This window comes from Salvelinus alpinus, chromosome 5 (genome assembly GCF_045679555.1).
Source record: "Salvelinus alpinus chromosome 5, SLU_Salpinus.1, whole genome shotgun sequence".
In the NCBI taxonomy this organism is placed as follows: Eukaryota; Metazoa; Chordata; class Actinopteri; order Salmoniformes; family Salmonidae; genus Salvelinus; species Salvelinus alpinus.
In genome coordinates, this window is record NC_092090.1 from 66,461,224 (window position 1) to 66,483,236 (window position 22,013).

The window sequence follows — 22,013 nt, forward strand, 5'->3', positions numbered from 1 at the left end:
ACTTCTTACATTAAGGCAGACAACTGTGTAGTAAACTATCAGAAATGGCAATCAACTATTTTGTGAAATACCAACTAGTCTTCCTATACTATTCCCTTGTCATTTTACAACGTGTATTCCATCCATTGCTGTGCAGGAAACAGTTTGACGCTTGACCTCCATTCCGTAACACTAATGACATACGCAATAATCCGGTCAAATCCCTAGTGGTGTTTTGTTCCTAATTTAGACAGTCCACTTCCTCTAATGGGTCTACCCCCACATGACACCACATACACCATTTGGCTGGGTGTGAACAAAACTGCAGGTGAAGCATGAGTGGCTACAATGACACCCTTTATAGTGCACTACTTTTGACCAGGGGGGCCAATAGGGCTCTGCTCAAAAGTAGTGTAGTGTATAGGGAATAGAGTGCCATTTGGGAACCAGAGAGAAACACACATATGCAGCATGACATGTGCCAATAGCAGAGTGAATCTCTGCGGGGTAAAATGCACATAGACAAAACACAGATTTAATGGAAGATGCCAATGTAAAAACTCAACCACCAATACTATAAATACAAACAATTATTACAATGAATGAAGCAAATAAAACAGGCATGGTGACAGGATGAGGACAATACAGTGTGAGTATGTTGAGCAGTGCATTAAAACACAAAAAATATATATGTATCAAGAAATATTCACACACACTAAAGGTATAGAATATCCTGTATACATGTGGAAATGTACATTTGACCTCATTGTGGTACACAAAGTGGCATCACTCTGTTGTAGATAATATGGCTGACATGACTAAATAAACAGGTACAGTAACTCACAGACAACCTGAAACACTGGAGGAAAACAGCTGAGGACACACTGTCATAATGTACACACACAAAATGGAATGACCCAAAGGCTGGAGTTATTTTCTCCCACAAGCACCACACCTCCAGGGCTTTCTGGTGCCAGGGGGCTGGCACCAGTAGGGTGACCCAGCCCTGGGCCTGACCGTGGGGGCACTAGGCTTCCTCCTCCAGCAGACCCCTCTCTGTCAGGTGGGTCTTAAGGGAGTTGAAGATGTGGAGCTGCTGGTCCAGGCGCAGGGCTAGGAGTTGCTGGACCACCTTGGCAGGGTTAGGGCCCCTGGAGACAGAAGATTACACAACGGATCACATACAGGGCGATATTTTGACAGCACAAAGATGTCACCAAGAAAGGCCTGGTTAGTCAAACTGGTTGAGGCTGCAGCTCATGTCTCTATACAATAGAGCAGATCCACTGGGAGAGAATTACAAATCATAAACTGGGTGGCTGGAGCCCTGAATGCTGATTGGTTGACAGCTGTGGTATATCAGACCATATACCACAGGTATAACAACTTTTAATTTTTACTGTTGTATTTGTATTTATTAAGGCAGCAGCTACTCTTTCTGGGGTCCAGCAAAATTAAGGCAGTTTATACAATTTTAAAAACATTACAATACATTCACAGACTGTGCAATCAGGCCCCCAGTTCACCACTACCACATATATACAGTACAAAATCCATGTGTATGTGTCTGTGCCTATGTTTGTGTTACTTCACAGTCCCCGCTGTTCCAGAATTATTATATATATATTTTTTTATCTGTTTTTTCTTTTTAAATCTAATTTTACTGCTTCATGAGTTACTTGATGTGGAATAGAGTTCCATGTAGTCATGGCTCTATTTAGTACTGTGCACCTTCCATAGTCTGTTCTGGACTTGGGGACTGTGAAGAGACCTCTTGTGGCATGTCTTGTGGGGTATGCATGGGTGTCCGAGCTGTGCGCCAGTAGTTGAAATGATGGTAACCAGTTTATAATAGCAATAAGGCACCTCGGGGGTTTTTGATAAACATGGCAGACTCCTTGACTTTTTCCACATTTTGTTACATTAACGCCAAATTCAAAAATAAAACAATTCTACCCCCATAATGACAAAGCAAAAACAGGTTATACATTTTTGCAAATGTATTAACCATAAACTGAAATTTCACATTTACATAAGTATTCAGCCCCTTTACTCAGTACTTTGTTGAAGCACCTTTGGCAGAGATTATAGCCTCGAGTCTTGGGTATGATGCTACAATTCCGGGCCCTGACTGGGCCTCAAGGACATTGAGACTTGTCCCAAAGCTACACCTGCATTGTCTTGGCTGTGTGCTTAGAGTCGTTGTCCTGTTAGAAGGTGAACCTTCCAGTCTCAGGTCCTGAGCAGGTTTTCATCAAGGATCTCTCTGTACTTTGCTCTGTTCATCTTTCTCTCAAACCTGACTAGTTTCCCAATCCCTGCCGCTGAAAAACATTCCCACAACATGCTGCCACCACCACGCTTCATCGTAGGGATGGTGTCATGTTTCCTCCAGACGTGACGCTTGGCATTCAGGTCAAAGAGTTCAATCTTGGTTTCAACAGACCAGAGAATCTTGCTTTGCATGCCTTCTGGCAAACTCCAAGTGGGCTGTCAGGTGCCTTTTACTGAGGAGTGGGTTCTGCCTGGCCACTACCATAAAGGCCTGATTGGTGGAGTGCAGCAGGGATGGTTGTCCTTCTAGAAGGTTCTCCCATCTCCACAGAGGAACTCTGGAGCTCTGTCAGTGACCATCGGGTTCTTGGTCACCTCCCTGACCAATGTCCTTCTCCCCCGATTGCTCAGTTTGGCCGGGCAGCCAGCTCTAAGAAGAGTCTTGGTGGTTCCAAATTCTTCCATTTAAGAATGGAGGCCACTGTGTTCTTGGGGAGCATATACCACATCCCCTCGCACCGTATTACTTAAATATAATTATATATTCTTTCACCTGTTAGCACATCAGCATTGTCAGCCAAAGCAGTTAATAAGCCTGTGGTGTTCTAGCTAGTTACCTGATGAAGCTGGCGATGTAGACGTTGACGAACGTAGCCATGAGGTACTGGCAGTCGAAGCGGTCCATGATGCCACCGTGACCGGGAATTGTGTTGGCAAAGTCCTGGAATAACAACAACAGGCCAGACGAACATGGTGACATCAGAGCAATAGGGCATCAGAGCAAAGGACAACATAACACACAGCTGGTGCACTGCAGAGACCCTTTGCTCACACAAAGTCAAAAGTAAGTCAATGCAGAGCCTGCGTGAAACTGCAGTGGATCACAAACTAAGGTGAAACAACCAAGTGGTTCCGGAAGCATAGATCATGAGCACGGCCAACTAAGGCTACTCAATTCTAGTGAGTCAACTGTGGTGAGGTGTTCTGACAGTCACCTTGATCTTGAAGGCCCTCTTAAAGCCGCTGGCAAAGAAGCCTCCGAAAGGTCCCATGAGGGAGGCAAAGGCAGACAGGGAGATGCTGTGAATCTGGAATGGGTAGAGGCGCAGTGTGGGCTGGAGAGAGAGGAGAGACGTTAAACTGGTCTCACATATGGTCAAACAGTTTCTACAAAAATAGGAAAAATAAGGAGACATGATTTAGGACAGGGAACTGTTTTGAAGGCCTTCGATTCAATGTATTTCTTTTTTTTGAACTCAGTCTGGGTCTCAACTTAGAATAGTAGAATACATCAGGTGCGATTTCAAAATTTGGATGTGTATCAAAACAGTTTCTCTCTTGTTATGTCGGTCACTGATAGTCACTCAGCCCATGTCGGCTAACATATTTTAGATTGGTAAATTAGTCTAGCGGCCAGCTAGACTCGTAGTAATCAAGGTCAAATTAAAGCCTGTGGGGCCCCCATTGATTTTGTTAGTCAGTCTCACTCAGATATCATATTAAAAACTGCAAATCTTCTCTCCGCCCAATAGCAAAATGTGTATAATTGGAGCAAACTAGCTTTAAAACAGCAACATTTCCTCTACACCCCATGTCAAACATTTGTAGAATTGCACAGAATTAACAAAAAAAAAATGTTAAAATGTTCTCTCTGGGGCCACTTAGACCAGACAGAGATCATAAGCAGAGACCAGCCAACCAGACAGAGAGAGGACAGATCACTCACCCATCCAGTGAGGGACTCGAGGGCGGCAGGCAGGGCATAGTCCTGCAGCTGGAACAGGTCAGAGGGTTCACAGTCCACCTCGAAACTATTATGGTCGCTGTTAAACTCCACCGGACACACAAAGAAGCTGTAGCCCGCCATCACATAGGACAACTGGATAGAGGAGGAGAAAGGGAGTAAGATAATAGGACTAATAGGGGAATTTAAATAGAAACTTCTGCACATAGTTATGGCAATTTCTTACCAGGATCCCAAACAAAACAGTCGAAAAGAATCCACCAATGAAGCCCTCCCAGGTTTTCTTAGGAGACAGCTGCACGGAACACAGTCACGTTAACGTATTAAAGAGCGTTCAAATGGTATCCCTTTTGCAAAATGCCACAAGCCTTGGAAGATGCAACATACACATTACATATTCATAGGATTGCTATGTTGCCTGTTGATGTTGACCATAGCTGTGTGACTGACAGTGCCAGTCTTGCTAACCTTAATGAGTGGAGTACGTCCAAAGAAGAAGCCAAACATGTAGGCCATGATGTCATTGCAGATCACACAGGAGATGGGCACGATGAACCTAGACAGAGGAACTGGTATCAACAACTGAGGCATATTCAATGGAGTGTCGTACATAGATACGTTGTGCATAGAGCAGACAAGTATTTACAAGAGACAGAGCAGGTCTCTTCTACACAGTCACTTTCCCTGAATGTTCTGTAACAAGCCCCTGCCGTGGACCAACCTAACTCCCTAATGCACTTATTTCCATCACATGGTTGTAGCGCCAGTCACAATTACATCAGCTAATAGTATTTTTCACTCCGCAGTCGGTTCTCCCACTAGAGGTCTTCACGGATCCACCTGTACCCGAATAACCGAGAACTGACGTGGGACCCGAGCGGGTCCGGATCCAGAATTCTAAATAAATGTCATGGATCTGGATCAGATTGTCACTGGTCTCGGGTATGTGTAAACTGGACTGACCGTATAGATCTGAACGCGACTGCTGCAGTAGAGAAATGTTATAACTTATGCTGCTGCTATTGCTTTTCACGAGAGTGGAGCGTGTTGCCGTCCAATCACAAAGCGTTTAACTTCTTATGGATAGGCGTTCAGTCAACGGGACAGTTGTAAATCATGTAGCGCCGTGTGTCATGATCGCACATTTTAGAGAAACAACAGATGTCGGTACATACAAGTGTCTTATATCGGCTGAAAGCTTAAATTCTTGTTAATATAACTGCATTGTCCAATTTACAGTAGCTATTACTGTGAAAAAATGCCATGCTATTGTTTGAGGAGAGCTCCTAACAACAAAACACTTTTCACCGCGATAGGTTTGATAAATTCACCTCTGAAGGTGAAATGTGTACTTACATTCTGAAATCTTGCTCTGACTTATCATCAAGGGTCCCAGAGATAACATGAAGTGTCATTTTGTTAGATAAAATCCTTTTTCATATCCTAAAAAGGTCCATATAGCATGCACGATCGTTCAATTTGCATAGAAAGGAATCTGTGAAAATCTAACCCTAAATGTTGTTTCAACCAGTCAAATTACGTTTGTATTTATTCCTCAGAGATCCTAGAACGTAACCAGACTTCACTATATCATTAGGAGTGTAGTATATCCTATAGGACACCAAATTTGGTCAGCGAGCAACGCCTTCATGGCACGCCGATGACACGGGCGGTCTTCACTTGATTGACTAACTTTGTCAAATAAGCACCAATCGGGGTCAAATAAAGCTAGCTAGATAGGCAATGAGCTGGGCTTTACAGGAGTATGCGACATAAACCTTGTGCGACAGCAAGCCTTTTCCTTTTGGACAAAAACTGCAAGAATATGGAGAGTTATGAAAACTGGGTGTTTTGCAAATGCTGAACTTAGTCCAAGTTATAAATGTAAAATGTGTCCTTCACGATTTGCCAAAATGTACCTGGGTGACTTCACACTAAATGTAGCTTGCTCATACTTCAAGTTATCAGTCTGAAACTTGCCACATGCTCTCTTGTGGACACCATCGGAATTACAACCAGAGTGATGGCTAGATTTGGGACCTTTCTGTTGCATTTCAAAGATGGTGGTAGAAAAAAAAGGTTGTTTTCTTTGTATTTTCTTCTACCAGATCTATTGTGTTATATTCTCCTACATTCAATTCACATTTCCACAAACTTCAATGTGTTTCCTTTCAAATGGTTCCAAGAATATGCATATTCTTGCTTCAGGGCCTGAGCTACAGGCAGTTAGATTTAGGTATGTCATTTAGGGCAAAAATTAAGAAGAAAAAAAGGGGGGGGGGGGGCTATCCCTATAAAATTACTTAAAACATTTATTTTCTGCTGTTCCATCACTCAGATCCGATTGGACCGGGTCTGGATCTGACCAGGTCTGTTCGGGAACGGGCCCGTGAAGACCTCTACCTCCCACTGTACAGAACGGAAAGAGTGGGCTGAATGAAGACACTCCCATGTATGTCCCAAATGGGTATGTCCCAAATGACACCCTAGTCCCTATATAGCCAATTTAGGAAACAATCACTGACTGAATTTGCCCTCGCATACAGTGGAAACCAACTAGCGGTCAGAGATCTGACTAGCATTGCTGTTTACAATAGTCATGTGCTATGGGCTGTGTGTGCGCATGTGAGAGAGAAAGAGACAGGGACATTCCTTACCAGATCATTCCCTCAAACAGGTTGTGGATGATGAGGTGGGACTGGGTCACAACGATCAGCAGAGTTACGTGAGTCCAGCCAAACTGGCAGGGAGAAAAACAGAATTACATACATATATATTGTCTTAAGATCGTGTAGTATAGGATCTCTATAGAAAAGTGATATCAAGGAACCAAAAAGTTGGAAGAAAATTACACAGACATGTGGCTAAAGTGTTAATGACGTGAATGGCATTTGGCAGAGCAATCCTTACTGATAGGTGTGTCATCATTGCTCTGTGGTCTTTGCAACAACACAAACATATCCTAGAACCCCTCGCATTCAAATCTGGACCTCGAAGCCAGTTCCACTGCTTAAACCCCACCCCTGTCCGTTAATGAGGGTCTGATTTAGACCTGGGACACCAGGTGGGTGCAATTAATTATTAGGTAGAATAGAAAACCAGCAGTACTCCGGACCTCATCTGACCCTGCTGGTCATCTATGAATGTTTGAACATCTTGGCCATGTTCTGTTATAAACTCCACCCCGCACAGCCAGAAGAGGACTGGCCACCCCTCAGAGCCTGGTTCCTCTATAGGTTTCGGCCTTTCTAGGGATTTTTTCCTAGCCACCGTGCTTCTACAGCTGCATTGCTTGCCGTTTGAGGTTTTAGGCTGGGTTTCTGTACAGCACTTTGTGACATTGGCTGATGTAAAAAGGGCTTTATAAATAAATTTGATTAAAATGGGTCAAATTTAAATACCGCTGTAGACGAAGTCCTCAGGCCAGTCAGTGTGTGGCAGTTTAGCTTTGATGCAGTGTTTAGAGCTCACTCCCTCTCACTGATTGATGTGTTACTGCAGTGTACAGTGCATTCGGAAAGTATTCAAACCCCTTAACCTTTTCCACACTTTGTTACGTTTCAGCCTGATTCTAAAATTGATTAAATAAATAGTTTCTCATCAATCTACACACGAGGACAAAGCGAAAACAGGTTTAGAAGTGTTTGCAAATGTATAAAAAATACCTTATTTACATAGGTATTCAGACCCTTTGCTATGAAACTCATATTTGAGCTCTACAACTTGATTGGAGTCCACCTGTGGTAAATTAAATTGATTGGACATGAATTGGAAAGGCACACACACACACCGGTCTATAGAAGGTCCCACAGTTGACATTGCAAGTCAGACCAAAAACCAAGCCATCAGGTCGAAGGAATTGTCTGTAGAGCTCAGAGAGGATTGTGTCGAGGCACAGATTTGGGGAAGGGTAGCAAAACAAATCTGCAGTATTGAAGGTCCAAGAACACAGTGTTCTCCATCATTCTTAAATGGAAGAAGTTTGGAACCACCAAGACTCTTTCTAGAGCTGGCCGTCCGGCCAAACTGAGCAATCGAGGGAGAAGGGCCTTGGTCAGGGAGGTGACAAAGAACCCAATGGTCACTGACAGAGCTCCAGAGTTTCTCTGTGGAGATGGGAAAACCTTCTAGAAGGACAACAATCTCAGCAGCACTCCACCAAATCAGGCCTTTATGGTAAAGTGGCCAGACGGAAGCCACTCCAAAAAGGCACCTAAAGGACTGACCATGAGAAACAAGATTCTCTGGTTTGATGAAACCAAGATTGAACGCTTTGTCCTAAATGCTAAAGGTCACACCTGGAGGAAAACTTGCACCATCCCTACGGTGAAGCATGGTGGTGGCAACATCATGATGTTGGGATGTTTTTCAGTGGCAGGGCCTGGGAAAATAGTCAGGATCAAGGGAAAGATGAACGGAGCAAAGTATAGAGAGATCCTTGATGAAAACCTGCTCCAGAGCACTCAGGACCTCAGATTTGGGCAAAGGTTTACCTTCCAACAGGACAACGACACTAAGCACACAGCAAGACAACACAGTAGTGGCTTCGGGACAAGTCTCCGAATGACCTGAAAAAAGCTATGCAGCGACGCTCCCCATTCAACATTTGTATTTATTATGGATCCCCATTACTCTTTCTGGGGTTCAGCAAAATTTAGGCAGTTTATACAATTTTAAAAGCATTACAATACATGAACAGATTTCCCAACACACCATGTCCCCCGCAGGCACCTACTCCACCACTAATCTACAGTACAAAATCCATGTGTGTATAGCACATATGTTATCGTGTGAGTGTATGCATGTGTCTGTTCCTATGTTTGTGTGGAATCACAGTCCCCGCTGTTCCATAAGGTGTATTTTTTATCTTTCATCTAAATTTTACTGCTTGCATCAGTTACTTGAAGAGACCTCGTGGCATGTCTTGTGGGGTATGTATGGGTAGCCGAGCTGAGCGCCAGTAGTTCAAACAGACAGCTCGGTGCACTCAACATGTCAATACCACTCATAAATACAAGTAGTGATGAAGTCAAGCTCTCCACTTTGAGCCAGGAGAGATTGACATGCATATTATTAGATCACTGTGTACGTCCAAGGGCCAGCCGTGCTGCCTTGGTCTGAACTAATTGCACATTTTCCTAAGTCCCTTTTTGTGGAACCTGACCACACAACTGAACAGTTGTTCAGGTGTGACAAAACTAGGCCTGTAGGACCTGCCTTGTTGATAGTGCTGTTAAGAAGTTAGAGCAGCGCTTTATTACGGACAGACTTCTCCCCATCTTTTTGGTACTGTTGTATCAATATGTTTTGACCATGACAGTTCACAATCCAGGGTTACTTCTAAGCAGTTTAGTCACCTCAACGTGCTTAATTTCCACATTATTTATTATAAGATTTAGTTGAGGTTTAGTGAATGATTTGTAAATAATAAATACAATTTGGGACAATGCTTTTAGTTTTAGAAATAAATTACTTTTGCTTCCCTCCAAGTCTGGGGGCACACACTTTCTAGTAAGTAGGCTTAAATTGAAAATATGGCAAATGGGAGTTGCAATATCGTCCACTATTAGCCTCAGTAATTTTCCATCCAAGTTCAGACTCCGGTGGTTTGTCATTGTTGATAGACAATAACTTTACGAAATTCAAAATTACAATGCTTGCCTTTCATAATTTGTTCAGATATACTTGGATGTGTAGTGTCAGTGTTTGTTGCTGGCATGTCATCCCTAAGTTTGCTAATCTTGGCTATGGAAAAAAATAATTGAAGTAGTTGGCAATATCAGTTGGTTTTGTGATGAATGAGGTGAGTCAATGAATGATAGAGCTGAGTTTGCATTTTTTCTCCAAAATGTAATTTAAGGTGCTCCAAAGCTTTTCACTATCATTCTTTGTTATTTATCTTTGTTTCATCGTGTAGTTTCTTCTTTTTACTCACATGATTTCGCAATTTGCTTGCCATTTGTTTTGTGCAGCCAAACTTATTTGCCATTCCTTTTGCCTCTTCCCTCTCAACCATACAAATGTTCAATACTTCATCAATCCAAGGGGATCTAACAGTTTTCACAGTCATTTTCTTAAATGGGTGCATGCTTATTAGTTACTGGAATAAACAATTTCATAAATGGGTCAAGTGCAGCGTCTGTTTGCTCATTACACACCACGGACCAACAAATATTTAAATCAACATAGGAGTCACTACAAAACTTATTGTACGACATCTTATACACTATATTAGGCCCAGCCTTACAAACTTTGGTTTTCCTAGATATTGCTACTATATTATGATCACTACAGCCAATGGATCTGGATACCGCTTTCAAGCACATTTCTGGTTCATAGGCACATGATTACAGCATACAATAGCTGTAGGATCAGCAGAGACTTTCAGGGCAGTTAGAGGGACATAAATTAGGTTAGTTACATTGGATCTACCAACGCCCCTGGTGTAATGTACATTTGCTGAAGCATTATGGCAATTCTGCGTCACAATGGTAGGGATTTGCTGAGCTGGGGTCATTGATAAGTCATTGTCTCAATGCAGCCTTATAATGCGGTGAAAGGATTAAGGAACCTAAATGATTTTGGTGGATCCCATCCTCCTTATAAAAACGTGTTTTGTTTCCAAAAGGTATCGAAATTGTCAGAGGTTACACCCACTGAGCTGCAATAATCACGTAGCCAGTTGTGAGGAGAAAGAATCCTGCTAAAGCATTCAATGCCACGATTCAGAAGGGGCACAGGGCCAGATATGATGGGTCTTTTGTTAGTGTCTAGCAGAGAGTCAATCAGCTCTTTAAAATCCAGTTTCAACTGTTCAGAGCTGCCGTTTATAATGTCATTAGAAACCCACATGGACTACGATGGAAATCGATTCGATGTCCTGACGTAGTACATTCGGGAGCAGCTTAGTAATGTCATTTACTCGAGCTCCGGGATAGGACATTGTTTTTGCACCAGGAGCGGTCACATTTCTTACCATGGAGCTCCCCAAAAATAACAGCTGGCGAGAAGGACGGGGAAATCTGCCCACTCCCACGCTTCACAGGATTCGGAGAACACTTTATGGATGGGCGAGAGGCAGGATAACGTGAGCCCGTTGCAGGCATCTGACAGATGGAGAAGCCCCGCTCGATCCAGAGCAGGGCTGAAGGTTGCCGACGTCGACTTCGAAATCGTAGTAGGCGGCACTATGGCCGCAGACACCCGAAGCGACGAAAGTGCAGGAAGCTCAGGCTCAAGGACGGCGAAACTATTCCTTGTTTGAATCCACTCTGGGCCTCCCTTTGGGAGTTTAGACTGCTTTGCGGGAGGCCGCTGTCTTCGACTTCCACGGCTTGTGACATGTGACCATCGTTAATTGCCTTGCTCCTCTTGCTGTGCTCCTTCAACTGAATGGGGAGCTCCGGGCAACACCGGCAAGTCAGATAACGACAAACAAGGCATCCAACAAGCGTGAACGCCATCCAGCCACCGGCTTAGAAAATGTACACATTCCACTCTGCGTTTTCTCCAGTTTCTTACGAAGGCTGGCGAACTGCGTGATCAAGGAAGCAACCTCAAGCCTATAATCCTCAGTAAGGAAACAATTGCCGCATTGGAACTATGAGTGATCCAGATTGTCCCGAAACAAAGCATAGTAGATACAGATCCTACAGCTCTAGAAACCGGTAATTTATTTCTCCAGACAAAAAGGGCTCCACTGAAAAACTAATTTGGTACCAACTTCGTTAGCTTGATGGCTAGCAGCTTAGCATCTCTGTCAAGCAGGCTTCAACCTTCATTAAGCGGAATACTGGGACAAGAAATAGCGGTCCTAGCTGTTAAAAGCTAACCGAGTCTCGGAATACACGCAGAGCTTGAGAGGATTTGCAGAGAAGAATGTGAGAAACTCTCCAAATACAGGTGTGCCAAGCTTGTGGCGTCATACCCAAGAAGACTCGAAGCTGTAATCGCTGCCAAAGGTGCTTCAACAAAGTACTCAGTAAAGGGTCTGAATACTTGTGTAAATGTGATAGTTATTTTTTAATATACATTTGCAAACATTTCTAAAAAATAACTGGTTTTGCTTTGTCATTATAGGGTAGTGTGTGTAGATTAATGAGGGGAAAAAACAATTTCATCAATTTAGAATAAGGCTGTAACGTAACAAAATGTGGAAAAAGTCAAGGGGTCTGAATACTTTCCGAATGCACGGTGTTTCCTTGCAGCGCTCAGCTCTGTCACTGCCTTACATGGTCAAGCCAGAGCCCAGAACACAAAGCTTCTAGCTATGCGTGTGTGTGAGACAAAGGCAGCAGATAAAGTGCCTTCAGAAAGTATTCACACACCTTTTTTCCCTAATTTTGTTGTGTTACGAAGTGGGATTCAAATTGATTTAATGGTCATTCTTTGTCAACGATTTACACAAAAAACAAATGTCTAAGTGGAAGAAAAATACTAACATTGAAAAATAAAACACTAATATAATCTTGACTAGATAAGTATTCAACCCCCTGAGTCAATACATGTTATAATCACTTTTGGCAGCAATTACAGCTGTGAGTCTTTCTGGGTAAGTCTAAGAGATTTCAACACCTGGATTGTGAAACATTTGCTGATCAAAATTCTTCAAGCTCTGTCAAATTGGTTGTTGATCATTGCTAGATAACAATTTTTCAAGTCTTGCCATAGTTTTGACTTAACTCTGCTTGAAAATCTAACTCGGTCTGTGATTAGCACCATTCAGTTTCCCATTTCCCAGTCCTTAATGATTGCAAGCATACCCTTAACATGATGCAGCCACCACTATGCTTGAAAATATGAAGATATGATGGTACTCAGTAATGTGTTGTATTGGATTTCCACCGAACATAACACTTTGTATTCAGGACAAAAAGTGAATTGCTTTTTTTGCAGTATTACTTTAGTGCCTTGTTGCAAACAGGAAGCATGTTTTGGAATATTTGTATTCTGTACAGGCTTCCTTCTTTTCACTCTGTCAATTAGGTTAGTATTGTGGCGTAACTACAATGTTGTTGATCCATCCTCTGCTCTCCTATCACAGCCATTTAACTCTAACTGTTTAAGAGTCTCCATTTGCCGCCTCCCGAGTAGCGCAGAAGTCTAAGGCACCCGGGTTCAATCCCATGCTGTGTCACAGCCGGCCGTGACCGGGAGACCCATGAGGCGGCGCACAATTGGCCCAGCGACGTCTGGGTTAGGGGAGGATTTGGCCGGCCAGGATTTCCTTGTCCCATCGCGCTCTAGCAACTCGTGGCGGACCAGGCGCATGCAAGCTGACTTTGGTCGCCAGCTGGATGGTATTTCCTCTGACACGTTGGTATGGCTGGCTTCCGGGTTAAGCGAGCAGTGTGTCAAGAAGCAGTGCGGCTTGGCAGGGTCGTGTTTCGGAGGACGCATGGCTCTCTACCGAATACGTAGTGGAGTTGCAGCGAAGGGACAAGACTGACTACCAATTGGATATCAATTGTCACCATTGGCCTCATGGTGAAATTCATGAGTGGCTTCCTTCCTCTCCGGCAACTGAGTTAGGAAGTACGCCGGTACCTTTGCAGTAACTGGGTGTATTGATATCCTATCCAAAGTATAATGAATAACTTTACCATGCTCAAAGGGATATTCAATGTCTGTTTCCAACCTTTCTGCATATATCATCAGAGTCCATCCAACTTGTGTGACTTGTTTTATTCTACCTTTATTTAACCAGGAAGGGCACATTGAGATTTGAAATCTCTTTTTCAAGAGTGTCCTGGCCAAGATAGACAGCACCAAGTCATTGCACAATTAGACAGACAACATGAAAAACTACATGTAATCTAACAAAAACTATAGAAATCACAGGAGTATAACAAAGTCATAAAACAATTAAAAATATTGACAGGTCAAGGAATCAGCCTCAAAAACCTTAAACTATTTAAAAACACCAATCAGGACAAGTTCTTCCAGTTTGAAAGTATTTTGTGGTGCTCCAAACCGATGGCGCTGAGTACATAAAAGCCCTTTTACCAAACTCAGTTCGGACATTTGGAACAGTTAGCAGAATAAAGTCCTGAGAACAAAGAGAGTACCATCACATTTCTGGAGAATAAAAAGGCCCAAATAAAATGGTAGTAAACCCAAAATGGCTTTGTAAATAAAAGTACACCATTGACTGAGCCTACGAGTGACTAGAGAAGGCCAGCCAACCCTGGTATATAAAGTGCAGTGGTGCGTAATGGTTTTACAGTTTAAAATAAATCTCAATGCTCCATGGTAAAGGATGCCAATTGATCTCAAACACTGAGCAGAAGCAATTATATATAAAATATCACCATAGTCTAGTATAGGAATAAATGTAGCTGATACTAGCCTCCTTCTGGCTTCCAACAAAAAAACAGGCCGTATCCTAAAATAAATTGGTAAGAATATTTTTTGTCCTGGACTTATTTAGGCCTGACATAACAAAAGGGTTGAACACTTATTAACTCAAGATTTTTCAGATTTTCATTTTAAATTAGTAAATGTCAAAAAACATAATTCCACTTTGACATTATAGGGTAATGTGTGTAAGCCAGTGAAAAAAATAGTAATACATTGAATCCATTTTAAATTCAGGTTGTAACAATAAAATGTGGAGAAAGTCAAGGGGTATGAATACTTTCTGAAGTTACTGTAGATCTGGGGTTCCCAAACTTTATCCCCTCAGGCCCCCATTACAGCATTGGGGAACCTTGTGCATTCTGCTATTACAACTTTCAAGAGTAAGTTGAAAGCAGGAATGTGGTGGAGAGAAGAACCACTGCTGTGGATGAGGCCCTGGCCTTATGTCCTGGAATGGACCCAGAACACTGTTGGAGGGCTTACACGTTTTTAGGCAGGAACACATCAATAACGTAATAGTAGCCAAGAGGAAGAAGGCTCATATAATACAGAACACACAAACACTATGCCCAATACACTACGCAACACATGCACACAAACACTCACCATGTAGAACTGCAGGCGATAGTGTTTCTTCACCAGGCTCAGCACAAACATGCAGAAACCTGCAAAAAACACAAAGAAGAGAGGAAACAAGTCAACAAAGCATTATGGGGTCAGCCTTTTTTTAGTGGTTATTGTCATTCTTTGCTTTCAAACTGAGGACCGGTAACTGCAACCTTGTAAATCATCCTAGCCATGTTCAATCACAAACGCAATCTTCAGTGACGCATAAATGCCAATTTGGTTCTGGGTTCCGAGGTTAAAACGCCTGCCAAAGTCAGTAACAGATAAAAAGACAATCACGTGAATGTGCAGCATCGAACTCTTCATTTCTTACAGTTCCAAGAATTCTATTCTTCCCCAAAGCAGAGTAAGAAGACAGCCTTCTGAGTAAGAGGCTTTTACTGAATCAAACAAATTAGATCAAGCCAATGTGACTATAATCCAGTTAGGACAACTTGGACATCTGAATATTGGATGGCAAGACATCCATTCAATTCACATTATTTTGTTAGATGTGCTTCATCAGAGAAGAACAAAGCTAGCCTGGTCACAGATCCGTTTGTGCCGTCTTGCCAACTTCCATGGTCATTGTGGCAGCCACGTCACAAACAGATCTGGGGCCAGGCTAGAACAAAGCACACAGTGTTCTGTGAGTGTCTTTATAGAACTAGTTGACCCTGTGAGCTCATTCTATATTATCTGACACTGGGGAGATGGCCCGATTACCGTAAAAGCCTTTTCCTGACAGCATTTCTACAGTAAACGACCTGGCCTGGTTTTTAAATGTACCCAAAGGGAGAAGTGAACGAAGGAGGGGTGGGTATTTACTTTCCTCTCCTTTCACCTTGAGGCACGGAGTCGAGGTGTGATCATGCAGTCAGAAACAGCCGTTAGCGAGTCAAGTGCTGCCTGCCTTTACCACATCCTCCTGCCATTAACTGCCATACTGCTGCACTGACTGAGTGAAAGCGGGAGGAGCAAGTGAAGCACAGTGGATCTGCCGTCTGAAACTAACCATTTTTAAAACTTGTACCAAACCCTTAGTCAGGTAAAAACTGATAGAAATTGCAGAAGCTTCAACAGTGACTAAAGCAACACTAAAAGTTGACACTAAAAGCAACACCCTCCCGTCTCACTCAATACTCCCTGAAAGCACTAGATCGATTTCCATATATCCTGCCTGGCCAGATCAGTGATCAGGAAGGAAAACACAAGGAAAGGAAGCTAGTTAGAACTTGAACCACAGCCTCACCAGTGAGGTACATGGCAAAGGAGATGAGGCGGTGGTATTTGCTAAGGATGCGCAACGGCTCCTCCCTCTGCACCAGATTAGAGAAGTAGTCCGTCACCGTCTCTCCGTAGAAGAAATAGTTCACACACAGTAGGAAGTACCTGGGGGGGAGGATGAGGAGGGGAAGGAGGAAGGTGAGGTCAGAACTGTTGCAACACAGATCAACTGCACTATGCACTCCAGTCTAGAAAAGTCTGGTGTAATGGTGAACTTTGCATGTATCTGAAGCCATTAAGGGACTTTGTGGGTTCAATATTTACATCAATAATGTTAAGAGCTTTTCACCAGGTTTTTCCAACATAGTGCAATGTGAATGGCAGGAGACCACTGAGCGATCATACTACAAATACCATCACCACTACATTGGTTAAAGACTACATCTCTATATACTCAATTTGATCAGCTAACTAACATTATATAGTCTATCTGCTGATTGGTTTAATAAGCTAGATAAACACTGTAAAGTGGGTAAACATTACCAAGATCAAAAAATCTCAGGAAGTCTGCAATGAAATAAAACATGCAATTCATTATTTTGGATGGCCAAATGGTTAGTTGAAGTGTAACCTTAAACACAGACATAGAACTGTGTGTGTGTGTGTGTCTCACCAGCTCAACGTTCTGAACCAGGGCAGGTGGTAGGAGTGGTACACACTGTAACCGATGTGGATAATTTCTTGGAAGCATTTGATCTGCACACACAGCACCTGGGCAGAGACAGATAATCCAATATTACTGCAAAGATACAACAGGTCTGTAATAAATTACTGAGGTGTGCCGATGACTGTCTGAGTGTTGGTATCATCCCTTTGGTATCAACTACATGGACTTCCCCTACCACAAATTTGATATCGCTCTGACAACAGCATCTGGTCTGTGTATGATTCCTCATCGCCCAAAAACATTTAATTTAATCATACACATTTGGACATGTCTTGTGCTATGACCATTTAGAGTTTTTGTGTTCTCGATTTAGTTCCTGCAGTGTCTGGATGTGGCCGCATGCTTTCTCCTTCCCAGCAAGTCCAACAGAGCATTAAAGCAGAGCAAAGAAAAGCATGTTATTTCCACTGACCTACACTCTGAACCTGAAACTATTAAAGGACAGACAGAAACAGACAGATCCAATTAAATCCCTTACCCTCTCCTAACGCTTTGTTTCTGCAGCTCTGTAAGGTGCGTTAGCAACATGGTAGAAGCGCCACCGATGCACTGCTTTTACCTATCCTGAACCTACTGATCTGGAAACGGCGAGGGGTTAGGGCCAAGGGAGCGATTTGGGACCGGCTAACAAACTGGACTGACAGGAGGCTTAGGGGAGGGAGGAGGAGTACTCACAATCAACATGAGCACCATGGGGCCCAGGTAGATGATGAAGAAGAAGAAGGAGATCATGGCCAGAGTCAGGATCCCTCGCACCCACCAGTTCTTCCATCTGAGAACACACACAGTTAATACCCGCATGCGGTGTTTAATAGATTGTGAAATGAACACAGTGAAATGAAGAGGGGAACAATAAGCATCCATATCAGTTGCACAAAATATTTGCTGGCCAACAGATTCCTAAAGAATGTCAATATAGGCCGACACAGATCAATAGTTCTAGTATATCAGGTGCTGCTTCATAAGCATTCAATTATCCATGACTGAACAGCAGGATGTTGTTAGGAAGGAGGACCAAACAGAAGACAGTACAAAGAAAAAATGCAATAGGCTTGTTTTGTCCCAAATGGCACCCTATTCCCTATATAGTGGCACTACTTTTAACCCAAACCCTGTGGGACGCAGATATCGTGTGTTGTGAAACTATGATCTTTCCCTTGTTCTAAACAATTCCCAAACTGGATGTTGGGATTACCATGAGAAGATAGTAAATAGAAATCTGTTATTTTGTTAGTGGTTACCGTGAGGACAGTCCAGACAGGGCTTTGTTGAGGACCTCGGGGGTGTCATCAGCAGGGACAGGCACCCCCGGGTGCCCTGTATCAGGCTTGCTCTCACTGTCAGACGCCCCATCCTTCTCCGCTTTCCCCTCATTCTCAGATCCCTAGAGACAGACAGAGATGGGGAGAGAGTGAGTCAGACAATTTAAATAAGCACAGCTAGCTACCTATGAGGAATGCTCTCCCACTTCCTTTCTAGGTCTATTTTTTTGTCAATTAATAAAAACATTGCAAGCAAGCTTGTAGAGCTTTCCTGATTTGGTGTTAGGATATTCTGCATGATAAATGTAGGTCTGATAGCGACAGAGTAATCAATATATTACACGGTGTCTGTCTGCCCCTTGATGCTCTGAGAGCTTTTGTCGTGAAACTGCATTAATCCGGATGACCCTCTACTTTTCCATGGCAACAGCCACCAAATGTGTTATCAGGAGACAGCAGACACTAGACTGCTGTAAAGTCCTCGTTGTCGCTCTCCTCTGCCCCCCCCCGGGCGCTACCAAAGTTACACTGTTGTCTAACCTCCAAATAACACAACAGATAGCTATTAGCCTACACTATTTCTATATTGGTTGCAAACACACACACACACACACACACACACACACACACACAGCAGTAGCCATCAAGCTGATGGATCCTCCAGGCTCGCTGGTTTCCATGGTGACCATATCATGTCAGTCAGGATGACTTGGTTAAAAATAGCCCCTCCTTTCACATAAACAACACGCCTGCTACTGAAGAGGCCATTTTCATGTTTCCTGTGTAGAGTACCACTACACTCTTTCCCGTTTCACATCAGAAGCAAAATATTTATTCAACCATGTTAAGTAATGTAGGCCTATGCTATTTCTACCTAGTCTTTTGACTCCTGCCAATCATGCTCGCCTAGGCCTACTCTTCTCAATTTGGCTCATACGGTTTCAACAACAAAAAAATTGAGGGTGCAGATGACAGACAACTTGTTTTCCATGGAAAGTTGCATCTGCTGTCAGGGAACTCCTACAGTGACATATGACTCTAAACCGAACCATAGACAGCACAGCACCATACCACTAGCACAACACAGCTGCACGGGGCCTGCCTGACAGTTGTTAACACTATCCTTCTCTTCAGCAGTCAAACCCAAATTGGGGGTAATGTCAATTACTGATCAAAAGCCACAATGCAAGGCCCTATGCCTAGCAACCCAGGAATACATTCTACTGAAGCAGGAATGCAAGGCTAAGTGGAGGGAAACTGAAAATCTAATAAAGCCCCACAGTGGAACTGTGTCGAATTAGAGAACAGGCAATACACACCAAAGCAGCTGGGCACTGTCTATTTTTATTAGAACTTATGAAGACCCTTGACTTTAACATATAACTGTGTTTCTTTCTTCAAAAGAGCCCACAACTGGTATCAAATAAGATTTTATTTGTCACGTGCGCCAAATACAACAGGTGTAGACCTTACAGTGAAATGCTTACTTACAAGCCCTTAACCAACAATGGAGTTAAAAAAAATATATATAAAAAATAAAACAAATATTAAAGAGCAGCAGTAAAATAACAATAAAGAGGCTATATACAGGGGGTACTGGTACAGAGTCAATGTGCGGGGGCACCGGTTAGTAGAGGTAACTGAGGTAATATGTACACATATGGGTAGAGTTATTAAAGTGACATATGCATAGATAATAACAGAGAGTAGCAGCAGCGTAAAAAAAGGGGGGGGCAATGCAAATAGTCTGGGTAGCCATTTGATTAGATGTTCATGAGTCTTATGGCTTTGGGGTAGAAGCTGCCTCTTGGACCTAGACTTGGCACTCCGGTACCGCTTGACATAGGGTAGCAGAGAGAACAGTCTATAACTTGGGTGGCTGGAGTCTGATCATTTTAGGGCCTTCCTCTGACACCGCCTGGTATAGAGGTCCTGGATGGCAGGAAGCTTGGCCCCAGTGATGTACTGGGCCGTACACACAACCCTCTAGTGCCTTGCGGTCAGAGACCAAGCAGTTTCCATACCAGGTAGTGATGCAACCAGTCAGGATACTCTCGATGGTGCAGCTGTAGAACCTTTTGAGGATCTGAGGACCCACTGCAAATCTTTTCGCTCCTGGGGGTGAATAGGTTTTGTCGTGCCCTCTTCACGACTGTCTTGGTGTGCTTGGACCATGTTAGTTTGTTGGTGCACACTAGCTAAGTTGTGGAAGTCTATTTGTATGTGGCTACAAATGTGTATGTGGGTTGTCCTTCCTGCAGAGTTGTTTGGCCTTTTCATTTCAGCCTATAACTTATGAGTTGAAATCCAACCCATACATTGGAAAAACTAGGCAGTTTATGACTAAATTGAAGGTTGTTCCACCTCAAAACGCACAAGAAAGAGGATGGCACCCACCATCTCAGATTGTTCTGAAATTGTTTCTGTTGATAGAGACAGATAAGATTATCATTCCTTCAATATTATTTTGTTCAAATATAATTTGATCAAGTGCATTGTTCTCAGAGATCAAATTATATTTAAACAAAATAATATTGCGTGAATACTAATCATACTGGTTTCTAACTACAGAAACGATTTCAGAACAATCTGAGATGGTGGGTGTTATGGCCTGCTGAAATGACATGGAACGATCCTCGATTTAATCAATTGAATACATAGCTAGCTACCTAACTTTAGCTGCCCTCTTTGACCTGGCAACACAGGCAAACGTTAGATAAGATAGCTAAACAGCTAACCACTGAAGTAAACGAGTGCCTTTCATGCCAGAACTAATGTTAGCAGCAAATCAGCATCCATAGCATGTTGTTAGCTACCTAGTTAGCATTTTATCTATGTTTTGATAGCAAACTAGCGCAAATGTTTATTAATTGCAGACGTGGCTGGTCAACTAGCTAACTTCCCTTTTACACTAGATATAGTTAACTAGCTAAAACATTTACTATAATTACTTATAGCCTCTATCATAATGTGTGGAAAGGTCTCCCTGCATCATGTGCATGTAGCGGATGTTTCTCTTCCCTTGGCTAGCTAACTAGCGGGTCTGTCCAAACGGTAGTCCATAAACACTCCGTACCTTGTCTTCGGATTGTTGATGTTGTAGGTCGTTTTCCGTCTTTCCGCGGTGCCGTAGCTCTGTCATTTGTGCAACTCTTGTCCAAGCTACTACAGAGGAGTGTATGTTACAGCTTGCTAGCTATTTTACAACCTTTGCTAGCTTGCTAAATAACAAATATAACCGTTTGGTTCGACAGAAATTATCCTTTGCCCCAGATGATGCACGTTCCTCTCACTGCGTTGCCCCTCCCACAAAGTCGTTTCCCGAAGTTGCTAAATGGTCTGAGCTGCATTCTGTATCGCGACGTTTTGTAACGTTGCTTTGCATTTGTTGCGAAACACTCTTTAAAATCCACTTTCTCTTGTCTGGTCTAGTCTAGAGTTGAATGAATTCCAGAGTTGGTCTGCTGGTTAATGTATATATCACGCTGCTGGTAGTGGGTTACAATGAATTTATATCTAATCTATCCCGGCTGACCTTGGAGGCATTTTGAAAATGATATATTTTTGTTTTGCAATTGGAATTTTGCACGCTATGTGGCAGCAAAGGCCCACAAATGTATTGAACGAGAACTGTGTGGCGTGCATGTGTGTGCTTGCTTGTGTGGGTGTGTGTGTGTGTGTGTGTGTGTGTGCATGCTTGCTTGTGCTTGCGTGCATGTGTGCCTCTCCCACCCCAGCAGCACAGGGATGTGTTCAGCCCTGTGGCGTGACAGGGGCACAGAGCAGTATAAATACTTAATGGCTTCCTGCAGAGTCAGAGTGAAGGGAGAGCAGC

General features: G+C 43.0%; 1 protein-coding gene across 1 annotated transcript; it reads right to left on the reverse strand.

The window, feature by feature from the left end:
• On the reverse strand, nucleotides 1-21,519 carry LOC139576580 (phosphatidate cytidylyltransferase 2-like). Its single transcript, XM_071402829.1, has 13 exons — nucleotides 21,255-21,519; nucleotides 18,158-18,300; nucleotides 17,592-17,688; nucleotides 16,863-16,960; nucleotides 16,215-16,354; nucleotides 14,963-15,021; nucleotides 6,655-6,737; nucleotides 4,466-4,553; nucleotides 4,224-4,292; nucleotides 3,980-4,132; nucleotides 3,249-3,368; nucleotides 2,871-2,974; nucleotides 1-1,130 (listed from the first exon to the last, which is right to left on the reverse strand). The coding sequence occupies exons 1-13, from the start codon at nucleotides 21,318-21,320 to the stop codon at nucleotides 1,007-1,009; spliced, it is 1,344 nt and encodes a 447-aa protein (XP_071258930.1). The 5' UTR covers nucleotides 21,321-21,519; the 3' UTR covers nucleotides 1-1,006.
• Nucleotides 21,520-22,013: the final 494 nt, after the last annotated feature.

Excerpts from the sequence above, each read along its gene's own strand:
- LOC139576580 (XM_071402829.1), bottom strand. The coding sequence starts at position 21,320 with ATGACAGAGCTACGGCACCGCGGAAAGACGGAAAACGACCTACAACAT. Across the intron at positions 16,961-17,591 it reads CCATGGTGCTCATGTTGATT|GTGCTGTGTGTGCAGATCAA; the intron begins GTGAGTACTCCT and ends GTCTCTGCCCAG. Across the intron at positions 16,355-16,862 it reads TGGTTCAGAACGTTGAGCTG|GTACTTCCTACTGTGTGTGA; the intron begins GTGAGACACACA and ends CCTCCCCCCCAG.